General features: G+C 52.6%; 1 protein-coding gene across 2 annotated transcripts; it reads left to right on the top strand.

Annotated features, from left to right (window-relative positions):
* The first annotated feature begins 966 nt into the window (after positions 1–966).
* Positions 967–13,864, top strand: Efnb1 (ephrin B1). Of its 2 annotated transcripts, none has more exons than XM_052171214.1 (5): positions 967–1,892; positions 10,178–10,455; positions 11,412–11,504; positions 11,683–11,799; positions 12,043–13,864. In XM_052171214.1, exons 1-5 carry the CDS (start codon positions 1,765–1,767, stop codon positions 12,453–12,455), a joined length of 1,029 nt encoding a protein of 342 aa, XP_052027174.1. In that variant the 5' UTR covers positions 967–1,764; the 3' UTR covers positions 12,456–13,864. The 2 variants fall into 2 exon arrangements, with proteins under 2 accessions (XP_052027174.1, XP_052027173.1); XM_052171213.1 differs by having other exon boundaries at positions 968–1,892; positions 11,683–11,808.
* The last annotated feature ends 13,228 nt before the right edge of the window (positions 13,865–27,092 follow it).

A 27,092-nucleotide genomic window follows, 5' to 3' on the forward strand; every position in this document is an offset into this window, starting at 1 on the left:
CCAGCAGGGGGAGACATTAGCACGTGGGTACGTCCGCTGGGACTTGAGGAAGGCGAGTAGGTCAGGACGGGAGGGTCTGAGCTATGGGATTGAGCCAAATTATAAGCAAAGAGACAAGGAGGGGCGGAGAGAATGGGCCAGTGCTGGGAAACAAAGACCCAGATGGTGAGGCCGAGGCCGGGAAAGGCTGGAGTCCGGAATCTCGAGGCCCAGATGCCTGCTTTTGCTCTTTCAAAAGGCTTCTCTTCTGCTCCCTTTCCCTCTGTCCTGGAGCTTTCTGTACAGTTTGTAACCTCTTGTTCCTACTCGCCTGCTCCAGGCCCTTCAGACAGGACTGACTAAATCTGTGTGCCCGGAGTTGGGATGGAGGGTCCCAAAGGGCTCGCTCTCAAAGATGAACATTTTAAAGGTTTGGTTCACCCTTTGGACACAATACTTTTTCTGAGTCTCCACCATCCATAGCTCTTACTCTTGTTGTGGTCAGTGCAAAGAAGGAGTGCATTGCGAGGACAGAAAGACGGTCCAACAGAGTGTGGATACTGGACTGGGAACAGACATGTGACTGAAGTGGGCACAGAGTGGGATTCTGGGGCTGGTACGCAACTATGCGCATGTGGGGTGTGTATACAAAGAATGCAAGAACGGTGCTTTCTGGAGGTACTTGGGACAGGGCTTATCTGGTCTAGGTCAGTGGGCTGGGTGTTGACCAGATGTACATAAAGGAAAGCAAACCAGCAGCTTTTGGGAAGCGCCAACTTCCCGAGAACTCCCTGGGAACCAGACTAAGCGGGACACAAGCATAACCGCAAGAGCCGCACATTCAGATTAGTGCCATCGAGAGAGCAGCGTCCTTAAGAGTTCCTCGAAGCCCCACCCCTTCCTGCTCTGTGGGCGTGGTATGGGGCAAGGACCCCGTCACAGAGCTTTCTATTGGTTCGAAGGAGCAGGGTTGGCCTTGTGCTCGCCTGAGCAGGAGAGTAGAAAGCTCAGCGGCAGCGGAGGGAGTCTATGCGCGCTGGACAGCAGTGGGGGGTGTGTGAGATTCGCACTGACTGCAGACACTCGGGCTCAATCGCCGGGGATTAAGGACTTGGCGACCGGGCTGCCGGGCTACCCGGCCGAGGCTTCAGAGGCGCAAATTGATGGGACTGATTTGCTCAGCAGGGCCGTACTAGTCTTTTAAGTATAGTAAGAAGGGCCGGTGCTAAAGTAGAAGCTGTCGTGGGACGCGCCGGAGCGGAGTCCCACCGTGGCCCAGAGGAACGGAGTCTGTGCTAGGGGGACCCAGTCGGGAGCCTGGGGACCGAGCTCGCATTGTTGGGAGACATCCCGCCTCTTCTTTCCAGAGGCGTCAATCCCAGGACGGTCGAGGCGTCGGGGCAACCACTGAGCGCTCTGCAGGGAGACCCGGTCGGGGAGAGGACTCGCAGTCTCAAACAGTCTGGGAGAGCCGAGAGGAATCCGGCGGGATCACTCGGGGGCGGCGAGCCCCCGTCGCGCCTCGTGCGGCGGAGAGGCCAGGGGAGAAAGTCCTCGGAGGCCGCAGCCCATGCGCGGGTTGGGGACGCCTGCCCAGTGAGTCCTCCTGGCCAGCCGGGCGAAGGAGAGCGACCCCGAGGCCGGCGGGAGAGGAGTGCTTCAAGGCCGGCGGCTGCGGAGGATGGGCGCCTGAGTGGCTCCGAGCGCTGCGCGGCACGGGCAAGCGAGGCGAGCTTTGCTGAGGAGGCACTAGGGGATCCTGAACTGCATCCTGCCCCCGGGAAAATGGCCCGGCCTGGGCAGCGTTGGCTCAGCAAGTGGCTTGTGGCTATGGTCGTGCTGACGCTGTGCCGGCTTGCCACTCCGTTGGCCAAGAACCTGGAGCCCGTGTCCTGGAGCTCTCTTAACCCTAAGTGAGTAACTTATGTGCACTGGTCCCTGGGGGTGGGAGGCACTTCTTCGGGGTGAGGTCGTGCACCCCCAAGTGCGTGGGGGGTTGTCCGTAGGAGGTGCGGCGCCCTATTTTATATCTGGCCTTTTCTAGTGTTTTCTTGTGGGCAGTCGGGGTAGGGTGCAGAAGGGTGGGGTGGGAGCACTTAGCTGGGTTTCGACCCTTTGGCTCGGCCCTAGTCTCAAGTCGGGATCGCGTCCGTTGGTCACACCAGGCAGATAGAATGTCTGGGCGCTCCAGAGCGCACCCGAGAGCTGGGTGGGGGCGAGTAAGCAGCCCACTCCAGGGCCTCTGGGAACGTGGTGGTTTTCACTCACAGCCACTCCGGGGGTGAGATCGACCTGAGCCAAGGGCCCAGGCCAGAACACAGGTTCCTCATTTGCTTAGGTGTCAGGGCGGCTCGGGACCTAGTGCCCCGGGGCGAGTGCCAGTATCTGTATCCCGTCTCCAGCTTCTTCCATTTTCATTTGTCTTTCTTCCCTGTCTGTTTGCCTCCCTGTCTTTCTCTTTGCAGCCTCTTCTTGCACACCCCCCCTCCCCATTTCTCCCCGCCGGGGAGGTAGAAAGGCGGGCGCTGCTTCCAGGCTCACAAAGGCGGCGGGTGGAGAAGGGCGGAGTGGAAGAGGGTTTGTTTGAGGAGGGGGTTCGATCCAGTGCCCGTCGGGGGTCCAATTGAGCCAGGCACCAGAGCTTCTTCTAGAGCCAGTCAGGGCTGAGAATGGTAGTGGAGCCAGCGAGGGAGGTGGGTGGGGAACGTGTGATTCCTGTCCAGGCAGGTCCAACCACCCCCCCCCTCCGACTAAAGAGCCATGCTTAGATTACTCCTATGGTGGGGGGGGGGGGGTTAGTGATATAAAGGAGGTCCTTTTCTTTCTTCTCCTCCTTCCTAACTCTACCCCCTCCCATCTCTAAACAACACACACCTTTCAGGGCGGTGGCTCAGTGGTTTCTGGGCTGTTGGTGGGGAGTAGCTTAGGCTGGTGTGACCTCTGGACCTTTTTCTCTTTTGGCATCTAGGACTCACAGTGGAACTCGGAGTCGTAATCGCTCTTCCCATTTCTGGCAGTCCAGTTGTGGACAACACAGTTAGTGGAAAACTGGGACGGGGGCAGGGGGCGCTTGACCTGTTCTTCCATGTCCCCAGATTCCTGTTTGTGGAATTTCCTCCTGTCCACTCTTGTGGACTCTCTGCTAACTTCCTAGGTCCTCGCCTGCCTTGGCCCCCTTGAGTCCCAGGGATGGTGCCTCTCTCACCCCTTATGTGAGAGAAGAGGGCTTCTTGTTTTCTCCTTGGGGTAAGGTAGGATCCCATTACCCATCCACAGCTACAGTGGGGTCGGGATAGAGGTTTCTGCCTCCACACAGGCAATGATTTTCTACCTTGATCAGAAGCCTGTTTGGTCACAGTGCCCCAACTGCTGGGGCTCAAATTGTTCTGGGAGCCCTCTAGGCTGTTGAGCCCACGGGAAGGGCTTGCAAAGTGCCCAGTTCTTCAATGGAAGGGTGGAGGCTGGAAGTGCTCCTTAGCTAGGAGAATTGCTATCCCCCTAGGGTAGCCCATCCTAGGGGCTCATGGGAGTGACCTAATTGCTCTCTTGGGTTGAGATACCTCGCAACTCCACAGCTGGAGAAGAGCCCTCCTGCAGAGTCGAGGTTGCTGGGAGAAACAAGATCCCTGGGAGCGCCCCTCTTTTTGTGTTCTCTGCCTTTAGAACGCTAAAGCAGTTGACAAGCTCGAGAAGGCTGTGTCCCCTCTGCTCTCTATCCAGGCCACCTCACACTGAGGGCAGGCGTCCTGCGGATTTGGAGGGGATTGACTTTGGACTCAGTAGAACCTGCTTAGATTCTATCCCGTAATTGAGCAGATTCTGGGAACGGTTTGGACTGATCCTGGTGGTTCCCCCGACCCCATTTTATCGATGCTCAGGGGTCTGGAATGCAGTCTATGTCTGTGTTTGTTGGCACCAGGTGCAGGGCAGGAGGACAGAACCGAGGCACTGCCCTCAGCTCTAGGGGCTGCCTCTGCCACCGCACCCAACCCTCAGGCTGCCCCAGCATTTCTAATAAATACTGTCTGTCTCTGCTTCCTTGTGTCCTGCCTGAGTTCTCCCTCTCAGGCGGACCTTGTTGCCTGCTCACACCCTGGGAGAGTGGAGCTCACCTCCCTCTCCAGCCAGGCGCGCCTGCTCGCCCTCTTTCTCCCTCTCACTCTTACTCACTCTCTGCCTCTTTTTCTCAAGTCCTTTTGTTTCTCGCACATGCCGTGCTCTCCCCTCGCAGGCTCATTTTCTCTTATCCCTCCCCTCTTCCTCTCCTGGCTTTTGGTCCCCTGTCCTCAGCCCTGTCAGGAGCTGGCACCCCTCCCTCTAAAAATCTCCCAGTGCCTATAAACCCTGCTTAATTGCTTCCTCCTTGGGAAAAAAAAATCAAAATAAAGAAGTGATGGGGTCTGCTTCTAGGTTCCAGGGCGCACGCAGCCCCAGCTCTGGGGGGCTGCAGAAGGGCCAGCTTAAGACTGCCTGGTCAGCTCCTGAACGGCTGCTATGGGGCTGCCCTGGTGGCAGTCACTGGGTGATAAGAACTTCTTCTTCCTGGGCCCCTACTGTCAGATGTACCCCAGGAGTAGAGGGAGGGAAGATGGGCTTGGTCCTATCGGGGTTTGGTGGAAACCAGAGCAAGCGTGTTTGGGGCCTGTGGAGGGGACATGGGCTAAATGGTCCCAGGGCAGCCACCTCCCCCAGCTGCCTCCCCTTGGGAACTTGGGGCAGCCGGTAAGCCTCACACTTGAGTCCTCAGCCCAGTCCAGCTGCTGCACTTCAGTCTCTCAGTCCCATTCTGACCCTGTACTGCTCCCCACTCAGGTTCCCCCACCTCCAAGGAGTAGGAATGTGTTCAAGATCACATTACAAACCTTCCCTACAACGGAGGTGGGGTGGGGTGGGGGCTCAGTGTGGCATTCAGGACCCTTGACTCCCTCCAGCTTGGGTGGGGCAGCTGCGGACCCCAACCAGTGCTTGCCTGTGACAAGCTAAAGTGTTGTCCCCAGCCCCTCACAGCTGTTCTGGCTCAGTCCTGGGGAGGCCAGCCCAAGGGACTCCTTTCCAGAGTGGCTAGGGACCTGACTATTCTAGTTTATGTCTAATTGACGCCAGGTGAGAGCCTGGGTGCTCTAAAGGTTCCTGTTCTCTGACCCCACCCAGGGAAGCTAGGCAAGGGCCTGAAGAGCCTGTGAGGGAGCCAAGGTCTGGACTGAGTTTGGGGTTCCCTTTCTTGGGGCCCTCAGTTGCCATACTAGCTTAAGGACATGGAGATGGCCCGGGCTTTGGAGACTGTTTGCTGTGAAGCACTGTTTTCTGGTGTTAGGGCTATGTATGGGGTCACTGGGCCAACAGGGAGACTGCTGGTTGTCATAGGAATACCAGGTTTGGGAGATAGTTCACATGATTATAAGGGCATCTGAAGCAGGGGCTGCTCACTGGTGGCCTTCTGAGACTATGAAAGTCCCCCCAGCCCATGCCCTGGTATGATTTGGAGGTGGTGATTTGGGGTCAGGGCGCCAGCAAGCCAGAAGCATGGGTATTTTCAGCTTGCTACTTCTAGATGATACTGTGGTTGGCCTGCTAAGTAATAGGCAGGTAGTACCTTGCTACTTACAATGCGTTCTCATATATGATCTCATCGGGTGCTCCCAGCAGCCCTGGGAAGTAGGCAGTGGCCCCATTTTCCAGAGGAGGAGGCAGATGCACAGAAAGGGGAACCGTCTTGTCTGAGGTCAGCCAGTGACTTGTTGAGTCGGGCAGAGGCAGAGCTGTGCCCTGTGCCATTCTTTCCGTGCCATCCTGCTGCCCAGAACAGGAATTCTAAGTGGGGTTTGAACCAGATCTCTGCTGCCCCTGGGTTCGCCTCTCTCACCTCCCAGGTGGGCCTGCATCTGCCTTATGACTCAGGCCCTGCCCGTGTGGGGTAAGTAGTGTTCTTCATTTAACTCTCCAAGGCTCAGCTCGGAGGGCACCCTGCACAGGTGACCTAGCCTAACTCACTGACTGGCACTCTGCCCCTCCCAGCTCAGAGTAGCTCCTTAGGTTCCTTTCTGGGCCAGGAATGTCTTCCTCTTAGGAACTCCTGGGAAAACATGGCAGGGGGGTGTGGTTAAGGCCCAGTAGACTAGCTATGGTCAGGTGGGACAAAGAGGCGGGCATAGTTCCTGGAGGTGAGGAGAGTGACTTCCTCTAGGACTCTTCTGGCTTGCCTGCCTCCGACAGAGCTGAGTGTGTGCCAGGGCCCAGCTGCTGTTCCTGCCCACCCACGCCTGGGCGGGCACTGCTGGGACACGCCAGGCCTGCTCCTGCTGCCTCGGGGGCTGGGTGGAGCTGGGGGAGTGAAAGAGGAGCCTTTAATTTCGGGGCTCCCCGCCCTAGCTGGGATGAGAGCAGACTTGAGTTCTGGCTTGGGGTCTGTCCCTCACTAGTATTGCCATCCTGGGGTGAGAACAGGCCTGGTAGTGATAGGGTCACCGAACCAACCCAAAATCGTGGCTAGAGTCTTCTACCACATTTAGACTTGTATGGCTGGAAAGCAAGCTCCCCTTAAACCTCTTGGTAGAGACTGAGGAAAAGGTTGGAGGGAAGACAGATCGGCCTGGTGAGACTAGACTAGCTTTCTAGGCAGAAGTGACCCCACTGTAAGCTCTTGCCCAGTAGGCCACATAGAAAGGTAGAGAGGAGCTCATTGGGACTAAGGTGTAGATTTAAGGGCTATTTCGTTTCTAGTCTTTTCTGGGCCTTGGAGACTACTGTCCCCAGACCCTATGGGCATTCTGTAGTTCAGAATGGCACTTGTACTGAGAAAGTTTGAGGGGAAGATGGGCTAGGGCAGAGGGTAGAGGAAAGGCCACAAGACTGGAGCTGAAATAGTTCCAGCTGCCTTCCTAAAGTCTTTTTACTCCCTGGGGTGGCTCCCTGGGGTCCCGGGGCTATCAGAGGCTAGGGAGGGAAGGCCTTAGGTTGCCATGGTGACCTGCTTTAGGCTTCCTGCAGGGCCATGTCAATCTCCTTATTTTCTAGAAAAGGGCTTTGTCTGGGGGTGGCCCTAGGAAGGAAAGCTTGGCTTGATATGTGTGTGTGTGTGTGTGTGTGTGTGTGTGTGTGTTGGGAGGGGGATAGTCCTTTCTGAAAGCTGGTGCCTAAAGAGTGTATGTTAGAAGCTTCCTCACTCTAACTTGGTGAGAAAGGGGGAGATAAGTATGGTGCCCCCTCAAAGTATCACTAACACCTGGGCTTCACTTTCACTGGCTACACACCCAACCCTAGTGATCACATATACTTTCTTGGACTTCCTCAGGGCACTTCTGAGGAAGTTTTCCTGAGTGAAAAATTTCCAGTTAGGGGAAGATGCTAAGAAAGCGTGGGATTGGGGTCAGGGATGCAGGCCTCATTAGACTCCTTTCCCTTCCACACTTTAGGAGAAGGTGAGTTTTCTTCAGCCGGCTGCTATGCAAATGAGCTAATGAATATTTATGAAGTCTGTTCACTGAGGTTGGAGACACTCTGAGGGGTGTTGGGGGCAATAGCCCTTTCTTCTCCCCCTCCCCCCACCATGCAGACATCTGTTTCCTCAATGTGTCTGGGTTCCAAGTAGAACCCCAAGTAGCTAAAAGCCCTCTTCAGTCCTGGGGCTCTGGAGTCTGGGTGGGTGGGTAGCAGTGGAAGAGTGTCCCAGAGCAGACACATTTCTCTGGTGAGGAAATGGGGGCCCAGTGGTTAGGACGTGAAGCAGTCTGTCTCCCATGTTCATGTCATCCGTGTAGCTTCAGTTAGATGGTGCGCTGGGGTGCAGCAGTCTTTAGCATCAGACACTGCCAAGGCTCTCTTAAAGCCTAAGGGATTTGGGAAGCTTTCTCAATGGGAATAGTTCTTTGATCACTCCTTTCTTCATAGTAAGGGCCTGGGCTTGGTCCCTAGGGTTCCTTTGAGCTCTGAAATGTTAGAAATGCTCTGTTCTCGATACCTGGGGAGAACCAGGGGCAAGTGGAAAAAAGCTGTGAGAATTATACAACCTTGGGTGAAACTTGCAGGCTTTGTGAGGCAAAGGGAGGAGGGCATTCGGTCTCAAATGTTTACTTGGGCCCCCATGCCCTGTTTGCTTACTTTCTGTCTGCTGCAGAGCTGTAGAGTTAGAGTCCAAAGGACAAAGCACCCTTTTCTGGCTTTGACCCTCCTGCACATCAAGATGGTACCTCTTAGCCTGGAGCATCACAATGCCATGGAAAGAGGGCCATTTGGTTTGGTTTGGTTTGGTTTGGTTTGGTTTGGTTTGGTTTGGTTTTCCTATCTGCTTCAGCCACTGAGATCCCCCCCCCCTCCACTAGGAAGATGTCAGGACAAGGGCATGTGTTTGACGATGTGAAGGAAGGCTTCTGCCGGGAGCTTTCAGTCCGCCTTCATTGCTCGTCTCCACTGTGTTGTGCACCTCAGTGAATGGAACTACATTGTGGCAGCCTGTGACCTGGAATTCTACACCACCACGCGGGATGACGTACTTCCTTTTATTCTTCCTAGGGCTCTCTTTAGTCGTCCATTGCTCTTCCTATCGGAGGGCCTGCCACCAAGCGGATGAAACCCACGCGGCTTGTCATGGCCCTTGAGGAAGTTCCCTGTGGCCCTAGATCTCTTTACCACCTCCTTCCATACTTTCTGCTCTTTCCTGCACAGGCTATGCGAGTCGTCAGCCAGCCTGGCTTTTGTCTTCCCGAATGCTGTCCACTGTTGCTATGCCCTGGCATTTTTATCATTCACCTGGTATCCACCCTCACTCCAATCTTTGAAGCCATTTTGGAGCATCAAGGTATTCTCGTCAGATGAGCCATCTTTGCCTCTTGATGTCTCTCATCTTATGAAGTACCGGCTTCACCTGTAACCTACAGATAGCCTGGAGGTGTCTGTGGCTGAAGTGTGGGCTGTTGACTTTTTTTGGACCAAACCAGACAATCAAGTCCATGACAGTCAAGTTGTATCTTCTCTTTCTAGATCTTGCCTAAGAAACCACAGAACTTAATGTTGGTATCTGATCGCCTGCCTCTTGGCAGACTGTTTCAAAGAAGGATCCGATCTTACTGAGTACCTACTGTATTCTAGGTGCTCATCCCACCCGGTCCTAGGTTCATGGACACTAGTTCCTAAGTAAAGAAACTCAAGTTTAGAGAGCTTGCCCCAGACTATGGAGCTAGTGAGCACCTAGCTTTGGGATTTGATTCTGACATGCACTCTTTCTCCTTACCCTCAACTTCTACCTGAACAAGCTGAGAAATGACCAGCGGAGCTTCTTCACTCTGCTTTCCTGGTTAGACAGTGAAGGCCAACTCAAGGCATTTAGTCATCTCCTCTTGGGATCTAGAGTAGCTGCAGTGTAGGAGAAAAGGTTAGATTACAGCTGCGTGGGAGTCCTGAGGGCCTTTCTTAACTAGTTTCTGCAATCCTGGTAGGAGCACCCTTTCTTTCCTTCCCTGAGTCAGTCATCTTTGGAGTGAAAGTCTACTCAAGTTTGGGGATTTGGGCTCTTGTACTGGGAATGGGGATGGGTACATCATCAGAATAATGCTGTGGAGCTGTCCGTAACCAGAGATGGTGGCTCAATTGCTTCTTTCTATCTCCCCATCATGCCCAAGATTCTCAAGATGAGGGGGACAGGCTCCAGGCACGTTGAGCTCCCCTAGCTTTTGGCTGGGAGCTGCGGGGGTGGTGGCTAAGACATGTGTGGGCTTGCTTGTTCTCTCTCTCTCTCTCTCTCTCTCTCTCTCTCTCTCTCTGTGTGTGTGTGTGTGTGTGTGTGTGTGTGTGTGTGTGTGTAGCAGTTGCCTTTGAAAGACTGTGAATGTGTTAGGAAGTATGGGGAACAGGGCACCACCTCCAGGCAGCCTGGGCCTGACACATAGGTACCTGGCCCATTTGGCCACGTCAGCCCCCCTGCGGAAATGCCCCATTAGGACAAAGGGCTCCCCTAGCCAGGCACTGCCCCACCCTGCAAAGCACCGAAAGCCTGGCAGCCTTGCCCATGGGCCACCCCTTCCACACCCTGCTGGCAGTAGGGTTCTCTCTCCCCACCCCCAGCCCAAGGATAGAGGAAGGGCAGAAGGTTGATTTGATATCTCCACCCAGTAGGGCTGGCCTGGCGTTCACTGTCATATCACCTGGTTCTGAGCTAGCCAGAGCGTCCCACCTTGACGTTGACCATTTTCTTTCTTCTGGGCAGGTTCCTAAGTGGGAAGGGCTTGGTGATCTACCCGAAGATTGGAGACAAGCTGGACATCATCTGTCCCCGAGCGGAAGCGGGGCGGCCCTATGAATACTACAAGCTGTACCTGGTGCGGCCGGAGCAGGCGGCTGCTTGCAGCACAGTGCTTGATCCCAATGTACTGGTCACTTGCAACAAGCCACAGCAGGAGATCCGCTTTACCATCAAGTTCCAAGAGTTCAGCCCCAACTACATGGGCCTGGAATTCAAAAAGTACCATGATTACTACATTACATGTGAGTGCACACCCGCCCATCACTGGCTCCTTCACTGGCTTGCTCTGCCTTCCTGCAGCCTCCTTGCCTATGGGTAGACAGCTTCTGAGTACTGCAGTGGTACCACGTGCATCCATTACAGTGCAGCCTGACCTTAGAATTCTGTCCCCAACATTCAGAACACGGCAGCTTGCCTGGGCTCCGGGGCACGGACGGGAAAGGCTTCCTATCCATGTGGCTTTCTCTTCCTTTCTTGAGAACGGCAGAGTCGGCAAAATCCTTTAAGATCAGCCAGCTTTACTGCTTCACTACCCCCCCCTTGGGGGTGGGATAGGGTGGGTCTAAGGCCCCAGAAGTGAATAGGGCTGAGGATGTAGTGCAGTGGTAGTGTGTGACTAACATCTGGGAGGCCCTGGCTCACTCTTTAGCCACCACCGTCCCCTCCTCTGCTCCCTCAAAGAAGGGCCTGGGCCTCTTGCCTCGGATCACACAAGGAGTTGATGGGATCATATAGAGGCTTTAGCCTGGCTTGCCTCACACTTAGGCGGGCTTCCTTCCAGTCTAGGACAGAGCCCTTCTAGTGCTACCAGTGCCATTTGTTTTGGTCTGAGCAGCATTTCCCAAGAAGAAGGCACACCTTAGTGTTGCCCCCAAGACCAAGGCCTGGCCACAAGGAGTGCCCTGAGCAGAGGGGCTTTGTCCCTTCCTATGGGGGGAGAGGGAGGAGGGCCTGGGGAAGGGAGGTAGGAGCTGTTTGCTGGGTTCCATTGCTGATCGTCGGTCATTCTCGCCTCTCTCTTGATTCTGTCAAAGAAAAGAGAAAGGAAGGAAGGAAGGAAGGAAGGAAGGAAGGAAGGAAGGAAGGAAGGAAGAAAGAAAGAAAGAAAGAAAGAAAGAAAGAAAGAAAGAAAGAAAGAAAGAAAGAAAGAAAGTCAATTGCAAATTCCTGTTTCTGATTTCTCTGCCTTTTCCTACAGCGACATCCAATGGGAGCCTGGAAGGGCTGGAGAACCGGGAGGGAGGCGTGTGCCGCACGCGCACTATGAAGATTGTGATGAAGGTGGGCCAAGGTGAGTGCCCGCCAAGTTCGGCCCTGGGACCCCCGTGTTGCCAGTTGCATGGGCTATATCGGTAGTGGGGAAATAGTCAGAGGGTTAGAGGGGCAGAGCTCTGGTATTTAGGCCATTCTTAGGAGGCCACCCATACTGGCAGAGTCCTCCCTCTGATCTGTCTTCTCTCGACCCTCAGATCCAAATGCTGTGACACCTGAGCAGTTGACTACGAGCCGGCCAAGCAAGGAGTCAGACAACACTGTCAAGACAGCCACACAGGCCCCTGGTCGGGGACCCCAGGGTGACTCTGATGGTAAGCATGGTAAGTGGATATTGATATTCTGCAGAGGGCTCTCCCCAGGCACCCTCTCCACCCTGTCCCTGACAAAGTACCTGCTGCCTACCTCCTCCCTGAGACAAGGTTTCTATCTCCAGTGAATGCGGTGGCAGCAGGGACCCAGATAGTGTCTTTGGATCCAAGGTGGCATTGTTTGCTGCCACCATGTTGACTGCACTTGTGTCTTGCCTGACCATTGATTCCCTTCCCTTTCCTCAGAGACTGTGAACCAGGAAGAGAAGAGTGGCCCAGGTGCAGGCGGCGGCGGCAGCGGGGACTCTGACAGCTTCTTCAACTCCAAGGTCGCACTGTTCGCAGCTGTAGGCGCTGGCTGTGTCATCTTCCTGCTCATCATCATCTTCCTGACAGTCCTACTCCTCAAGCTCCGCAAGCGACACCGCAAGCATACACAGCAGCGGGCGGCTGCCCTCTCGCTCAGTACCCTAGCCAGCCCCAAAGGGGGTAGTGGTACAGCAGGCACGGAGCCCAGCGACATCATCATCCCCTTACGGACTACAGAGAACAACTACTGCCCCCACTACGAGAAGGTGAGTGGGGACTACGGGCATCCTGTCTACATCGTCCAGGAGATGCCACCTCAGAGCCCGGCGAACATCTACTACAAGGTCTGAAGGCCGAGCTTGGCCTCAGGCTCCACAGGACACATGGCCTGGATCGGCCTCTCTTTTCTCCCCCACACCCCTCCCCTCGCCAGCTGTGCCCACCTTTGTATTTAGTTTTGTAGTTTCTTGGCTTTTATAATCCCCTTTTCTCCTGCCCCCTGGGCTTCGGAGGGGGGTGCTTGTGCCCCCAATCCCCATGCTCTTGTGCCTTCCCCCTCTGGCCAGGCCTCTGGGCTCTGTGGGGGGTGCCCTTTCTCGGAGGGCAGGGTTGGACACTGACGGACTGCAGGCAGGGAGCTAGCCCCCTGGCCCTGCCCCTCCTCATCCCTTCACCCATCCCCGGACTGTTCGTCCACCTATCATCACTGTTTTTAATGCTTTTGTGTTGATTTTTTTTTTAGCTGTCAACTCATTTTCATCTGTTTTTTGAGAAAAAAAAATGGGAAAATGTACCACGCAGCCCCTCCCCAGGCTTTCTGAGCCTGGCCTGACCCAGTGTAAGAGAGCCTGGGGCAGGATGTGGCCAGCCAGGAAACATAGGATGGCATTTCTTTTATAGACTCCTCAGTGGTTCAGGGGAGTGGGGGAGGGGAGGCCAGGCTATTTCTGCCTACCAGGAAGAGGACAATACCACCCTCCTTTTCGGACCCTCATGATACAATGCTGTTCCTAGCAGTGGGCTAGTGACTACCACCCTTCTACCAAAAAAAAAAAAAAAAATCCTTTCCTTGTGGGATTCTTGGGCATCTCCTGCCTCCTTCACTCTCACGGTAATTAATGTCTTAATTGGCTGTTGCCTGGGGAACAGGAGAGCTGCTGCAGGCAGATGACCTCATGGGGGGTGGAGGGAGGTGAGGTGCCCAGGTGGCTATTTGCCCTGCAGAGCTGGGAGTTTCCCCCCACCACCCTGTTCTCTCCTCACCTTTGGCATCTTTGGTTCAAGGTGGAGATCTGAGCGGGTGTAAGGCCAGGTGGCCTGCTCCTACCCTGGGTTCTCGTACAAGTAAGCACACACCCCCCCCACTCACTCAATATGGCTCCCCCCTGCCCCCCTGCCCCTACTTTTGAGCTGGGGCCTGGAAAGAGGAAGAGGCTGCTTGGGTCTGGGCCAGCCTGCAGTGCACTTTGACCTCAGCTCCTTGCCAGCACGGCTGCTAACAGACTGCCACTCAACTGCGCCTTGCAGGCACTCCCAGGGCTGCCACGGAAGGAGCTGGGCCTTCCACCACCCACCTCCACACTGCCTCCTGGCCGGCTGCCCACCCCAGTGCCAGGTGGGAGAGGGAGCAAACCAGCCAGCCCCTTCCAGGTGGCAGTCGGAAGGGATTTTTGTTTTTGATTCTGTTGCCATTTGTGTAAATACTAGTCTTTTTTGGAAGAAATAATGTAAAGATGTTTTGTATAAACTCTGAATTATTTTCTTGTTGCTTTTTTCTTAGAAAAAAAATGAGAACTAAAAAAAAAAAAATTAACCACATGGAGAAATGAGTGTAAACTAGTGTCATGATGTCGGGGAGTGAAATGCGAGAGTGCGTCTGTGTGTCTGTGTCTGTGCCTGTACTTGTGTGTGAGAGAATTCCTTTGCCAAACCGGAGATGATCAGGGCCCGTGGCTGTCCTGGGAAGCAAGCTGATTAAAGCACCCGTGCCCTTCCTGCCGCTTTCTACCTCCTAAGTGTGTCGGCCTCCTTGTTCTGCTGCCTGCCCTGGAGCCTGAGTCCACCCCTCCACCCTAGCCATCCTCTGTGGCACAGACCATAGGCATCTGCCCTGGCTGGCACCAGGCTCAGCCAGAAAAGGTTGATGGAGATGGGGTGTTCCCATGGGGAACCTGGGTGTGTCTCCAGGTACTGCCACCACCTGCTTAGGACTAAATGTGGAACCCGATGGCAGGCCCAGCCATGTCCTGCCCCAAGATGTCTGGAGTGGAGAGAACTGACGTCCAAAGATGGCCCACTGGGCACTAGGGGTAACTTCACACTGACCATTTGGCCTCTCAGCCAAAGCAATCTTCCTTTTCCTGTCTTTACAATGGGGCCACACCAGAGGTGCCACCATGACATACTTGGTTGCTTCTGGCTGGCAGTGGAGGCCCTAAAGCTAGAACAGCAATGAATGCCCAGGCTCCCTTCCACAAGCTGATGAGTAATTGACTCGTTCAGGTCTGAAAGTGTGCTGAGGGTCCTAAACAGGGTTTGTTTTCCATCCTTTGACAAGAGGTACAGACTGCCAGGGCCCAGAGGTGCCTGCGAGCCTCTCTAGGGACCGCCTCTGGCAACAGCTAAGACAGATATCGGGAGGAAGACAAGTGAGATCCCACCAGCTAAAAATGGGTAAGAAAGTGACAGAGGAGAGGAGGAGGAGGATGGAAGGGGTGTGAGGATGGGATCCAGCACAGGAAGCCCACTGGAGAGCAGGCAAGGAGCAGGCCCAGCTCCAAGGGAAGTGGGGAGCACACTGAGAAGGAGGGGGAGGAGGGCCTTGAGACTGTGGGACTTGACAGGGGAGGGGAAAGAGGCTGGTCTAGAATAGGGCTGGGCCAGCCTGGGGTGCTGCTGGAGCCAACTGGGGCAGAGTCTGTTTATTTGGTTTCTCATTAACCAAAGGAAGTGCTTGGATCAGATCAGGCCTCTGCTGTTTGACTGCTTGCCCAGAGTGGGGCCCAGCCTGAGCTGGGGGTCTCTGACCAGGGCTAGCTCTGGACAGATTCTTGTCTCTGACCTCAAGTTAGGTGAGCCTTACCTAGACCTCCCCAATAGTGTCCTTGAGCAGTCCCCTAACCTGGCCAAGGTTGGCAATTGTCTTTGCCTCAGTGGTGATGGGGTGAGGAAGGGGACAGGAGTAGGATCCCGGAAGTAAGATGTAGGGATGTAAAGAAAACTGAGTAGGAGGAGAGCAAGGAAAGTCTGGGCAGTCTACCCAAGCCCGGAAAGCTTCCGGCGGGCTGCTCCCTGGCCTGAGCACTGTGCTGGTGCTCCTGGGGTACCGGCTAGTAAGTAGTGTCCTTCACCAGGACCCTAACTGCACTTTTGTCAAGTATGTAACATGACCCATCTCTCTGAGCTGCTGAAGATCTCTGAGAAGATGGCGGGTAGGGAAAATGACTTGCCTCATATTTGATGGAGTGGGGGAGGGGGGCACTGACTTCCCTAAAAATACACACCAGGTGAAGAGGGTCACAAGGACTCAAATAAGAGAAGTTCCCTGGCAGGAAAGCAGGTGACTCCCACTCCTCACTTCCCCATTTGCCTCTTCCTTGCCAGCCTTGAAGAACATGAGGCCTTCCTACCCAGTTTCCTCACCTTCCTGTCTGGGTCAGGAAAGGGCCAGGCTTAGTTCCACAGAGGCAAAAGGGGGGGTGGTGGTCCTCTAGTGGTACAGCTCCCAAGTAGCCCCACCCTCTCCTCTCCTTCCAGTTCCAGCTAGGCCCAAGCTCCTGGTGAATCAGGGATAGAGGATGCTTCCCAGGTGAGGGCGGGGCTGCCTGGCTTCCTCTGCAAGCAGAACCCAATTGACCTAGGAAATCAAACCTACCCAGGCCTGGGTTCCCCAGAAAGGGACAGGTTGGCTTTATAGAATTTGAAGGCCAAAGCTCCTTTGAGCTTGTTGAGACCCAGTCAATTTTAAGAGGTTAGGATTCATTTCCATTGTTTGTGGGATGTGGATGGCTCAGGACCCCTCTAAGCAGGGACATAAAAAATGAGTTGAAAAATCAAAGGAGGGTTGCAACCTGGGGATGTCCTTGGTTGGACAAGTGGCCCTCTGACCAGCTGCCACCAATCACTCTTGGAAATCTAACCCATCTACCTGGACATGTAACAATCCTAGTGACACCCAGCTCTGTCAGCCTAAGGAGTGTCCTTGTCCATCTGCTGCTGGTACAGCTGGCCATCAGATCTTGGCTCCTCCCTTGGGAAACACCTGAGAATGGAAGCAGCACTTTCCCAAGGTAGAGGTCATGGAGCCCCAGGTGAGAAGGATTGAAGGGCATGGGGAGAGAAATCACTAGGTATTCTTTCTGGTGGTTGATTATTCATCTGGCGAAGAAAAGGGGAAGAGGAAATGCTGGAGGTTGTGGGGGATGCGGAATTTAAAGGTCTGTGGAAGGTAAGAGGTTTGCCAAGGGGCCTTTTGATCCAAGGAAGGAACCCCAGGCTTTGAGCCACTGGACATTTGAGGGCCTGGCCCCGCTCTGCCAAGACTCCTCTTTTGACAAGGCCACTGTGCTCAGCGTGTGCGTGGGTGCGTGCATGTGTGTGTGTGTGTGTGTGTGTGTGTGTGCGTGCATTGTCCTCTGATAATGTAGAGGTAGTATGAGATTTGTTCATTTTCCTTAAAACAGTCCTAGCGATAAACAGCATAGATGAGATCTCTGCTCCCAGGTTTGCCGTGTTCCTGGAGTCTTTTAGTACTTGGCTGAATTATTTCAGCTTACTCTGTCTCTGTGACTGACTGGGTGGTGGGGATGTGAGAGGCAGATTAAACATATGCAGATTCAAAACTGGGCTTCTAAAGTCAGTGTTTCATTCATTCATGCATTTTTTTTTTGCCAACAAATGTATACACAGCACACAGAGGCTTCTTCAATGACAGCATAGTGGATAGTTTGGCCGTGCAGTTTTCATCAGAACTGACCAAAGCTGGTCCTCTGCAAGGTTCCTAAGAGGTTATCCTGCTGCCCTCATACTGGTCTGCTGCTTCCAGGGCACCTCCCCTCCACAACCCCAAACACCTCCATAGCTTATAGGTAGGAGCAGCACCGCGCGGCCTGCCTGTCCCAGCAGCCACACCACAGAAGGTGGTGGAGGAGCAGCTGGCTTTTGAAGAATTTCCCATTCTCTGTCCAGATCCCTAGGGAAAGGGTCCGGTCCACGGAACAGTTCCAGGTTCTGGGAGATAAACAAACTAGGGTAGAACCACACTGGCTGAGCTGGACAGGCCTTCCTGTCGGGGAGAAGTCTGGAGCCAGAAATGGTAGAACCATCATTGTCTTGTCATCTCCTTTCCAGACCGAACCTCTCATGAAGGAACTGAGGCCCAGAGTCTTCAATACTCTTCCCCAATGATCACAGAGGAGCACATCTCTTCTGTCCTGCTGGAGACAGGGACAGGGATAGGTGGGAGGGGACAGAGGAGGAGAGGGCAGGTGCACACATCAAAGGGCTGCAGGGGTTAAGCCAAACACATCTACATATATGTAATGTTTATATTGACAAACTGGGTGAGTTTGTTCAAGGTGATTACCAAAACAGCAGAGGAAAAGGTGCTCCCCCTCTGAGAGATTAAGGCCTGGTTCAAAGCTGACTTACTACAAAACACACTAACTGCGCCTTTCTCCCTGGGGGCTACTCTCCTGGGGCACCTCACTGAGCCCTGAAGCCACTCATCAGCATAACAGCTTGACAACATCTGTAAGGGCCTTTGACCCACCCGCTTGTGGTGCAGACTCTGAATTGGGCAATCAAAGGCTAAGCGGAGGCTTACAGATGCTGTGGCCTCCCCCTCTTCCCTGGACGCTGAGTACTACTGTCCAGCCTCTCGGGTACACTTCGGGCCAGGCTCCCTCCATCCAGCTACCAGGCTGCTTGGGCTCCTCTGGCCAGCCTGACAGTTAGCTGTCCCTGCCCTGTCTGCGGTCCCTCTGCACACACTAACAGCCATGGCAGTTACATGCTTTCACATGCAAATTGCTCTCGAATTCTCAGCCCCTGCCGGTGCCCCAGCCCCCAAGGCCTCCCCCTGGGCAGATTCAGAGAAGAGAATGGAATCTTTCAAGCTCTTGGGGCGTCTTTTTTGAGACCTTGGAGTCCAGCCCCCTTTTTAGATGGATGGGAAAACTGAGGCCCGGAGAGGGGAGACAGGAACTGCCCAAGTCCCGCAGAGAGTTCACCGGACTGGCCCTCACCCAGGTCTCCTGACTTCCAGTCCATTGCCTCTTCAACACCCACCAGACCCCTTCCCATCTGGCTTGCTTCATATGGGCACAGGGATGCCCCTCTCTGGCGCTTTAGTTTCTCCTAGGCACCCCCCTGTGTGAGGCCGGAGAGTGTGAAATCAGGAAAGGAAAGGCCAGAGGTGTCTGTGACTTAGGGCATTGCCCAGGGAAGGAAGCCATAAGCCATTCTCCTTTGAGACAGGCAGCAGAACGTTTGCTAGCTGGTTTCTTTGCCTCCAATTCCGTGATCCAGACTAAACTACGCCTCCCCTTGCCCAGCAGGCTTGCCAAGCCCCCAGCAAGCTTGCTCAGTCAGAGGCCTCTGTGGTGCCCCCCCCCCAAGGTGTGTGCATTCTCAGCACTCTAGTGAGTTCTTACCTGGGCCCTGGGAGGTCCTGAGAACCCTGGTCCCAGCTTCCGGTGTGGGGGGGGGGAGGGGGGAGAAACAACTCCCTTTTCTTCAGTTTAGTTGAACAATGTGGAAGAGTTTTCTGAAATGAACTTTACAAGGAAACAAACAGAAACACTAAAGGAGGAAAAGAGAGGAAGCTCCTTGTCCATCGGTCGGTGCTCCCCTTCCACATTGGCAGTCATCCCTCCCTGCCTCAGAGCCCTGGGACGACTTAGGGCTTGTCACATCCTTAGCTTCTCACGGTTATCCTTCCTACCGCACACAGCTGCTAAGGCTCTGTGCCCAACACCACCAACAGACTCATGGCACCCAACCAGGGAAGACTGAGCCGGCCACCTCGGTGCTTTCCACACGCATGCCCGTCAGCCAGATATCCCTGGCAAGTTTCTACTGATCTTTCCTGTGTGTGTGAGACCCTCATGGAGGTTAGGCTGATGGTACTCTCCCGTGCTTTCCCGGGATCATATCTGCACCTATGTCTACTTATACTAGACGGTGTGCTTGTAGAGGACAGGAACTTGGTTCCAACTGCATCTCACCTTGAGGGATATGCTGCATCCAGCTTAGCACAAAAGCAAAGTAAACAAACCTTTGAAATATTGATTCAATTGAAAGGGCTTGGCTGGGCTGGGACAGCCATCCTGGGTCTCTGTTCCTGCTCTCCACTGCATACATTTTTGCCCAGCCAATCCAGGAATGCAATGTCCTATTATATTACCCTGCAATAAACACTAACATTTATTGACTACTTATTATGGGCCAGGCACCTTGCTCAACCCTGCCTGTCATTCCTTCATTGACACCTCCTGTTGGACTAGTGTCGCACTGAGGTCCCTATCTGAGACAGGACTATGATTAGCCTGTTTTATGGTTGAGGAAATAGAATAAGAGAGAGGGAACAAGAGAGAGAAAGTACCTTGCTTTCAGAAACATGACTAGAAAGTTATAAAGCATGGATTTGAACCCAGAAGACCTGACTCCAGAGTTCAAATTTTAGACTAGTGAAGCAAAATGCTGTTCTCAGCTTGATGGGGGCTAGATTCTAGGGCTACATGGTTACAGAAGTACTGCCGTGTGGTAGTTCAGAGCCTAGCATCTGGATTAGACTACTGTAGTTCACACATCAGCTTTGCCATGTTCTAGTGAGAAACTGTCAATCAAGTCATTTAAACTGCTGCACTTTGGTTTTTACATCCAGCAGCTAGGAGTGCGTGAAGCCTGCCCCTCACAGACTGCAGTGAGGAGTAAGGAGGACAGAGGTTGGTGGCCCGCAAGTTCTTTCAGGCCTCAGCCCTGGGGCTTAGCAAGATTTGAGGCAACTTTCAGGTTACAGTGCCCCTTGCAAAAGCTTAGAGTCCAGATCCAGAGACTTGCTTCTAAATGTGACTCTGCCACAGACACCCAGATGTCATCTCTTCTCTTCAGGCCTGCATTTTAACACCTGCTGAATATGAATTGGATGGTGTTAGCAGAACTCCTGTGTAACGAGCAGCATGTGTGCTTCACCGAGAGAATCTGATGCACCTCTGGAGCAGTGGGCTTAGGCCTTAGCAAAAGCTGGTCAATAATAAATATGCAAACATATTCTCTACCAGCAGTCCCTCCTAGCCAGCCCCTTACATCCAGAACACCAGTTCTGGAGTGGGCACATTAGCTCCCAGAATGGTGTAGAATTCTGGGAGGGCAAAAGGAATGCAGGACTCAGAGAGTGTTCCTTTCCCATCCTTTGCAGGGTCACTGGGGTTCCAAGTTCTATTTCATGGGTTCTCTACAGTAGCTGGCTCCTTTCTGTACTGTCGCACTGATGAAGTTTGAACTGATAAGGCCTTTCTGAAGGCTACTTAGATAGTAAGAGTCAGTTTCAGCATCAAGAGAAGACCGTGTATACTGGGGATGCTAGTCACAACTGGAATGTATTTGAAGATGATGTTCTCATACCAAAAAGTTGGCACACACCTTGAAAGACAACTCCCCTGTGTCATTCCAAATGCTTTTCATAATCGACCTATTCACACAAACACAGTACATATACTAAACAGGCTAGGATACACACATGTGCATGTGCACACACATACAGAACATGTATGTGAGTGTGCATGTACACATACCTCTAGTCAGCACAACATGTAATAAATGTCACCAACTGCCCCAGTTGCCCTCAGGAGTTTTGCATGTGTGCCACTTGACTCACATGAACATCCTCTCAGTAACTTGGCTCCCTCATCTATGCCATGGCGATGCTAGAAGATGCCAAGAGGTGACATCTGTCAAGCCCTGATAGAGTGTACATCATAACTGTTCCATTTTATTATTGCAACTACAATCTCAATAAGAAAAGGACAGTCACAAGCCTGTTTTTTTTTTTTTTTTTTTTTTTTTTTTTTTTTTTTTTTGTCATTAAACCATGTTCCCTCCAAGGGTAGACACCACATTCTATTTTTCTGGTTTGATGCTCCACTGCCCAGTACAGAGCCGGACACATGATAGGTACTGAGTGAGTTTGGTCAAAGAATAAACTTTATCTGATGCGATGCCTTCAGTGTAGAGAAGAGGCCACCAAGGCTCCGGAGGGAAGAAGAGTTGAGACCTTCCACCATGATCTCCTGGGACAGCAGGTATGGGCATCAACCTACTAGGTTCCTGGAGCTGGATTTAGTCTGGGCTCCCTGGATGAAGGTGTCAGAAGCTGGGCCAACATGGTTGCACCCTCCCCAATTTCTGCCCTCATTCCCTCTATCCTAGACTCTAGTTTGGTCCAGCCAAACAGGAAGATTCATTAACCGTCTAAATATACAGAGCCCGGGGGGGGGGGGGTCGGGGGGGCGCGGCATGTGCAGCCTGCAACAGAGCTGGGGTCCCAGTAGGGCCCAAGCCTGAGGCAGCAGCGCAGGAGTGGAGGACTGGCTGGGAAGGGGCCTGGAGAGGGAAAGCCCAGAGAGCAACTAAAGTGATGATTGATGGGGAGGTGAGTGGAAGCAGGCCGGCCCCAGGCTCTCAAACTCCAGTACAGTCCAACTTATAGCCAACTAGCCCTGCAGCCTTTGTCACCCCCACTCAATCCTGGTCCCCACACCAGCAATGGGGCCACGCCCCTCTCTGCATCATGGGACCCTGGGCTTCAAAAGCATAGTGCCTAAGAGGTGGGCGGCTAGGGGTGGGGTGGCTATCTCCAGGCCCCTGCCTGCTTATTATTGTAAGGGCGAGTTCTCTAATCAAAACTCCCCAATTACCCAAGGGCCCCTCTGATTAATATTCCATGATAACAGGAACGGGTCACATCTGGCTGCAGGAGCCAGAATCCGACACTCCAGGAGCCCTGTGATTGGTCTGCAAGAAGAATAATAAACTTCCTTTTTCCTTCCCCCCCCCTTTTCGTCCCTTCCATTCCAAGATTCCCTTTTCCTCTACCTCATCTTCCTCAGGCCTGTGTCTAAGTCTCTCCACTTGCATCTGAGGTCCTCACTATGCCCTTTGCCTTCTGTGGAGATCCACGTCCAGGAGGTCCCATTGCAGGTCCTATTGTCCCCTGCTTTGTCAAGCTTGCTCTTTGATGTGGCAGCATCTCCAGCTAATGGGAATGGGAATAAACAGGGAATGACATAGGGTCCTTTAAACACACGTCTCATGAAATCTGCCTAAGCCTACAAGACAGTATTCTCCCTGGTTATTGAGAGGGAACCTCTGTGACTGAGAAAGTACAGGATTCACACAGGCTCACACAGTCATTTCGTGACAGAGCTGGAGATGCCAACCTGGGGTTTTCTGCTTCCTTAAAGCCCACCCTGATTTTCTAGGGATGGCGTTTGTCCATGAATGTTCAGATAAAGCCAGGACCCAAGGACATTGCATAGAGCCATGGTCCAGAACAGCCACTCCCCCAGGTGCCTAGTGCACTGTACAGAGGATTTCAAGGTCCAGATTAGCTTAGGCTATATAGTGAGACCATGTCCCAAGAAACAACTCTCGGTGAGACTCAGGCCTTGTCAAGAAGCTGTGATGCTGTTCTGACCGCAGCTGAAACAAATCCTCTGTATCTGGGATTCAGGGAGAGAATGAGCCAACAGCTTTTAGTAGAATCCCACACCGGTGAGGAGAAAACACTGAGCAGTATCCACACTAGAAGGATAGCAGGGACTAGAGACTCAGCCCTAGAGCCGCTGCCACTTAGATGAACTCCTTCCATTTGCTGTCACGTGGATGATGATGTGTGGAAGAGGTTTCCCATAACACCCACATGCAAGGGACTGCCAACATGCCCTCCTTTGGTCTACCCCCAAAAGCCCCGGACAGGTCCCAGCTGCCTGTGTTTATTCAGTCTTCACTAGGAACCCAGCCTGGGTGGGGGTGGGGAATCACAAGGAAGAATTATAGCTGTTGGTGGTAACCAGAAAGGATTGTCCTTCAGCCAGCCTCTGAACAAGCTTTACTCCAAACACATCAGGGCTCTCTATGGGAAAGAGGAAGGCAGTCCCTTGTGTCTCAGGGCCACAGTGATCTGGCAGGGGAGGAGGGGTAGGGGGAGCAGACGACACTGTGTAGGCTGTATCAGTAACTGGCAATCAGAAGTTTGGTTGGCTGAGGACATCTCCACCTGGCATGTTCACCTTGCTTCTGCCTCCCTTTCTGGAGCTTTTGCACGCAGCTCAGAAATACCAAAGAGCTATCTCTTTAACTCACAGCAAGATAAACTGGCGGCTGGGGGCAAGGAGACTGAGAAGCTAGACTAAGTGACCCTTGGTTCTTCTATGCTTCTTCTACCTTGCTGCTTCTATGCTTCTGCTTGGTGCTGTCCTAACCACAGCTGAGACCTAGAGCTACCTAGTCCCCATTTTCTAGCTAGCTTCTTGGCAAGGCTTGAGTCCCACAGATGGTGGTTTCTTGGAACATGGCCTCATTATATAGCCTAAGCTGGAATGGGACTTGACAGTCTCTTGCCTCTGTCTCCTGGTGTTCACAAGAAGTGTCCTGTGTCCTTTCTCTGCTAGCAATCAAACCTTGAGCCTGCTAAGCAGAGAGTGCTCTTTGCCTCCAGTTCCATGAGACATAACTCTCAACAGTGATGGAGGCCAGGTACGGCCTTGAAGAGCTCCAGCTCTGTGTAGGGGAGCAGAGGCCCAGGCCATACCCATTCCTACTATTTTTCTTTCTTGTCTCGGTCCAGCTCCCCATAGCCTCTCACTGTACCCCCTCGCCTCTGCTTTGCCTGTCCCCAAGCTCACCCTACTCCTAGTTACCCCTCTAATTTGTCTTCTACACACTGAAGCCTTCATTACCTTCTGCTACCCCACCCCACATCCCAAGGAGTTGCTTAAATTCTCTGAGCCTCCGTTTGCTCATTTATGACATGGGAGAAAAGCCACACCCAGTTTACAAATTTGTGAGGAGGAGCAGAGAGCACGCTCACAAACTGCTCCAAGCCAGGTGTGAGGTCGCACAACCGCTCAGTGTCACGGAGTAGCCTGCTCACAAGGAAACAGGCCAACACTGAGGGAGCCGTGACTGCACCTGGTACTCTTGTAAGCACGTCATGTGGTCATGTGAATAGTTTACGCAAGCTTCCCAACAATTTTACATGCTACCACTGCTGTTGTCTTATTTCTCGGATGACTATCTGAGGTATGGAGATGTTATGCAACTCGACACGGCACGGCTTACCTTGCTAGCAACCTGCAGAGCGAGCACACGGCAAAGCCACATTGTCTGACTCTTCATACATTTTTGCACTCTCAACCATTCTCTCTCTCTCTCTCTCTCTCTCTCTCTCTCTCTCTCTCTCTCTCTCTGTGTGTGTGTGTGTGTGTGTGGTGTGTGTATGTGTGTGTGTGTGTTGTTTGGTTTTTGACTTTTGTTTTGGTTGTTGTTTTTTTTTTTTTCTTTGCCATAGGGTTTCTCTGAAAAGCCAGAGATCTGTCTGCCTCTGCCTTCCAAGTGCAGGGATTAAAGCTATGGGTTACCACTGCCTGAGGCATGCCATTTTTAACCTCCCTTAGAAGTCTCTGGCTCCTCAGGAGCTACAGCATGAACTCTAAATCCCCTAAACTGCCACCCAGTGTTCCTTCTCATTCCTCATACTGCAATGCACTGCAGGACTGAGGGCTTCCAAAACACCTAAGTGATTTGTCTGTTTTCCAGTCATTTCCCAGCAGCTCCCACCACGTGGAATGACCTCCGGTTCCAGAAAACCCTGCTACCTGCCCACAAGCCTATTTCTCTAAGGGCTTACATCTTAAAGTGGGGTCAAGTCAGCACTTAGAGAGGCAAATGCAGTGTGGCCAGTCTCGTGGGTGGCATACAGACAGAGTCACTAAAGTGTCATCACCCTTGGGAAGCTGGGTAGATAGACCGTTACGGCTGGCCTAGTGCAGAGGCCCTTAACAATATGGGTACCTACCTAGTCCTGCCTTTTGGAATTATTCTACTCAGCTCTTCTTCCCTGACCCAGATGCCAGGACTCTGCAAGGGCTTGTCTACCAAGCAACTGCATTTAAAACTATAAATCAGGGCTAGCAGGAAAGGCTGATCTCCTGGGAAATCAGATACTACATTTAAGAGGTATATAGATTTTGCCACCCCCCACCTCTTCTGAACTTGAGTTTGAATGACTCCATGTGACTTCTGGGCATGCTGGATGCTTGTGCTTGGCCCCCTGCAAGGGAGAAGAGAAAGATCAGTATTTTCCTCTCTGCTGTTGATATGCCTTTATTGTCATGCTCCAGGATCGACTGTAACAGACAATTGATCCTACTGCCCAATTATTGTCAGAAAGCAGGACTTAAGATCAACTACCCGAAGCCTGAGATCATCAGCGGTGGCAGACGGCCCCCAGCATTCAATTGGGTTTTCTCCAACAATTTAATACAGCGGGTCAAATCATTCAGTTACCTGCGGGTGCAATTTGCAACTAATTCATCTTGGAGGGTTCACCGGGAAGCTATATTGCCTAAATTAGATGTTCTAGGGGTGTTTTATTGAGAGTTTTTAAATGGCCACCGTGGCAATTGGTAACGCCTGCTTTGAAAGCATTCCAGACAGAAATAGCTGCAGGCCTGGCTTGACGGTGGGGGAGTTTAGCACATTGGAGACTTTGGAGACTGTTTTCGGGGGGGGGGGGCGCGGGGATGCCCTGTCTGGGGTTACCCTCTGGGTCCTCTGTGAGCATCACCCATAAGACTTCTTCATCTGTCTAACCCTTACCTTCTGCCTAGCTCTGGGAGGTGCCCAAGACTCTGCTGCACAGAAACAACTCACAACTCTCAAGGTGCAGGAGTGCTTCAGAGAACTCAGTCCTGAAATGTCTGATGCGCCCGTCTGACTGCCGGCTTAGTTTGGGGGAAAAAAATGTATTGAGCAGACTTCCTATCAGGCAGGCTATGAAGCCTCTGTCCTCAAGTCTCCTGCTCTCTTTAACATTATGCATCATAGCAGAGGGTTGCACACTAAGATTGTTGCAGCACATGTGACCTTTCATGAGGCAGGAGAAGATAGCAGCGGTCAACCTGGACTTTAGTAGCATAGAGGCTTGAGTTTACCTCCTGTCTGTGTGTTGTTGGGCAAGTGAGTCCACTAGACTTCAGTTTCCTCGGAATAGCAAAGATAAAAATAGTGCTTGCCCCCTGCATTTTCTTGAGGCAGTTTAATGCTTACCATCATTTGTCATTTTCCTTGAATAGTTGCCATGGGTCTTCATAGCCAGTGGATTAGAGGGATTGTCATGAGAAAATCAACATAATATTCTGCCGTGTGACAATGTCTCCCAGGGTCCACTTTGTGAAGGACCTAGAGAGAGGCATGCTCTGGAATCCTCGGTTTATGTCCATTTCCCAGATGTCTTAAAGCTTATAACTGACCCTATTTCCTTTACTTATGTGACTTTCAGCCAAGCCAAGGGCCACATGCAGACTTCGGTGGTTATAGAACCTTGCAGAAGGCATCTTGCATATGTGTGTGTCACGCCCCTGGGGTTTATTATCTTCCTAGCCTCATTTTTCTTTATCTTGGTTTCTTTTCAAGTACATATTTGGTCATTTTCAATTTTATGGCATTTGTTCAGCTGTTCAAATCTTTTCCTGAACCACATGATATGAATGAGTGTTGTAAGAAGTGCCATCACATAATAAATGTTCTCGGCTGCCAGTGCTTACGGAGAATCAGTTGATTTAATCTCACAACTATGAGGAAGAGAGCATTGTCGTCACCACCCTTTACAGACCAGGGCATTGAGGTTCAACAGAGCTGAAGTTACTACATCAATCCTTCTGGCTCATGGCTCCGGGACTAGACCTGTGCTGGCTGAATCGATC

Source organism: Apodemus sylvaticus, chromosome X (genome assembly GCF_947179515.1).
Source record: "Apodemus sylvaticus chromosome X, mApoSyl1.1, whole genome shotgun sequence".
Taxonomy (NCBI): Eukaryota; Metazoa; Chordata; class Mammalia; order Rodentia; family Muridae; genus Apodemus; species Apodemus sylvaticus.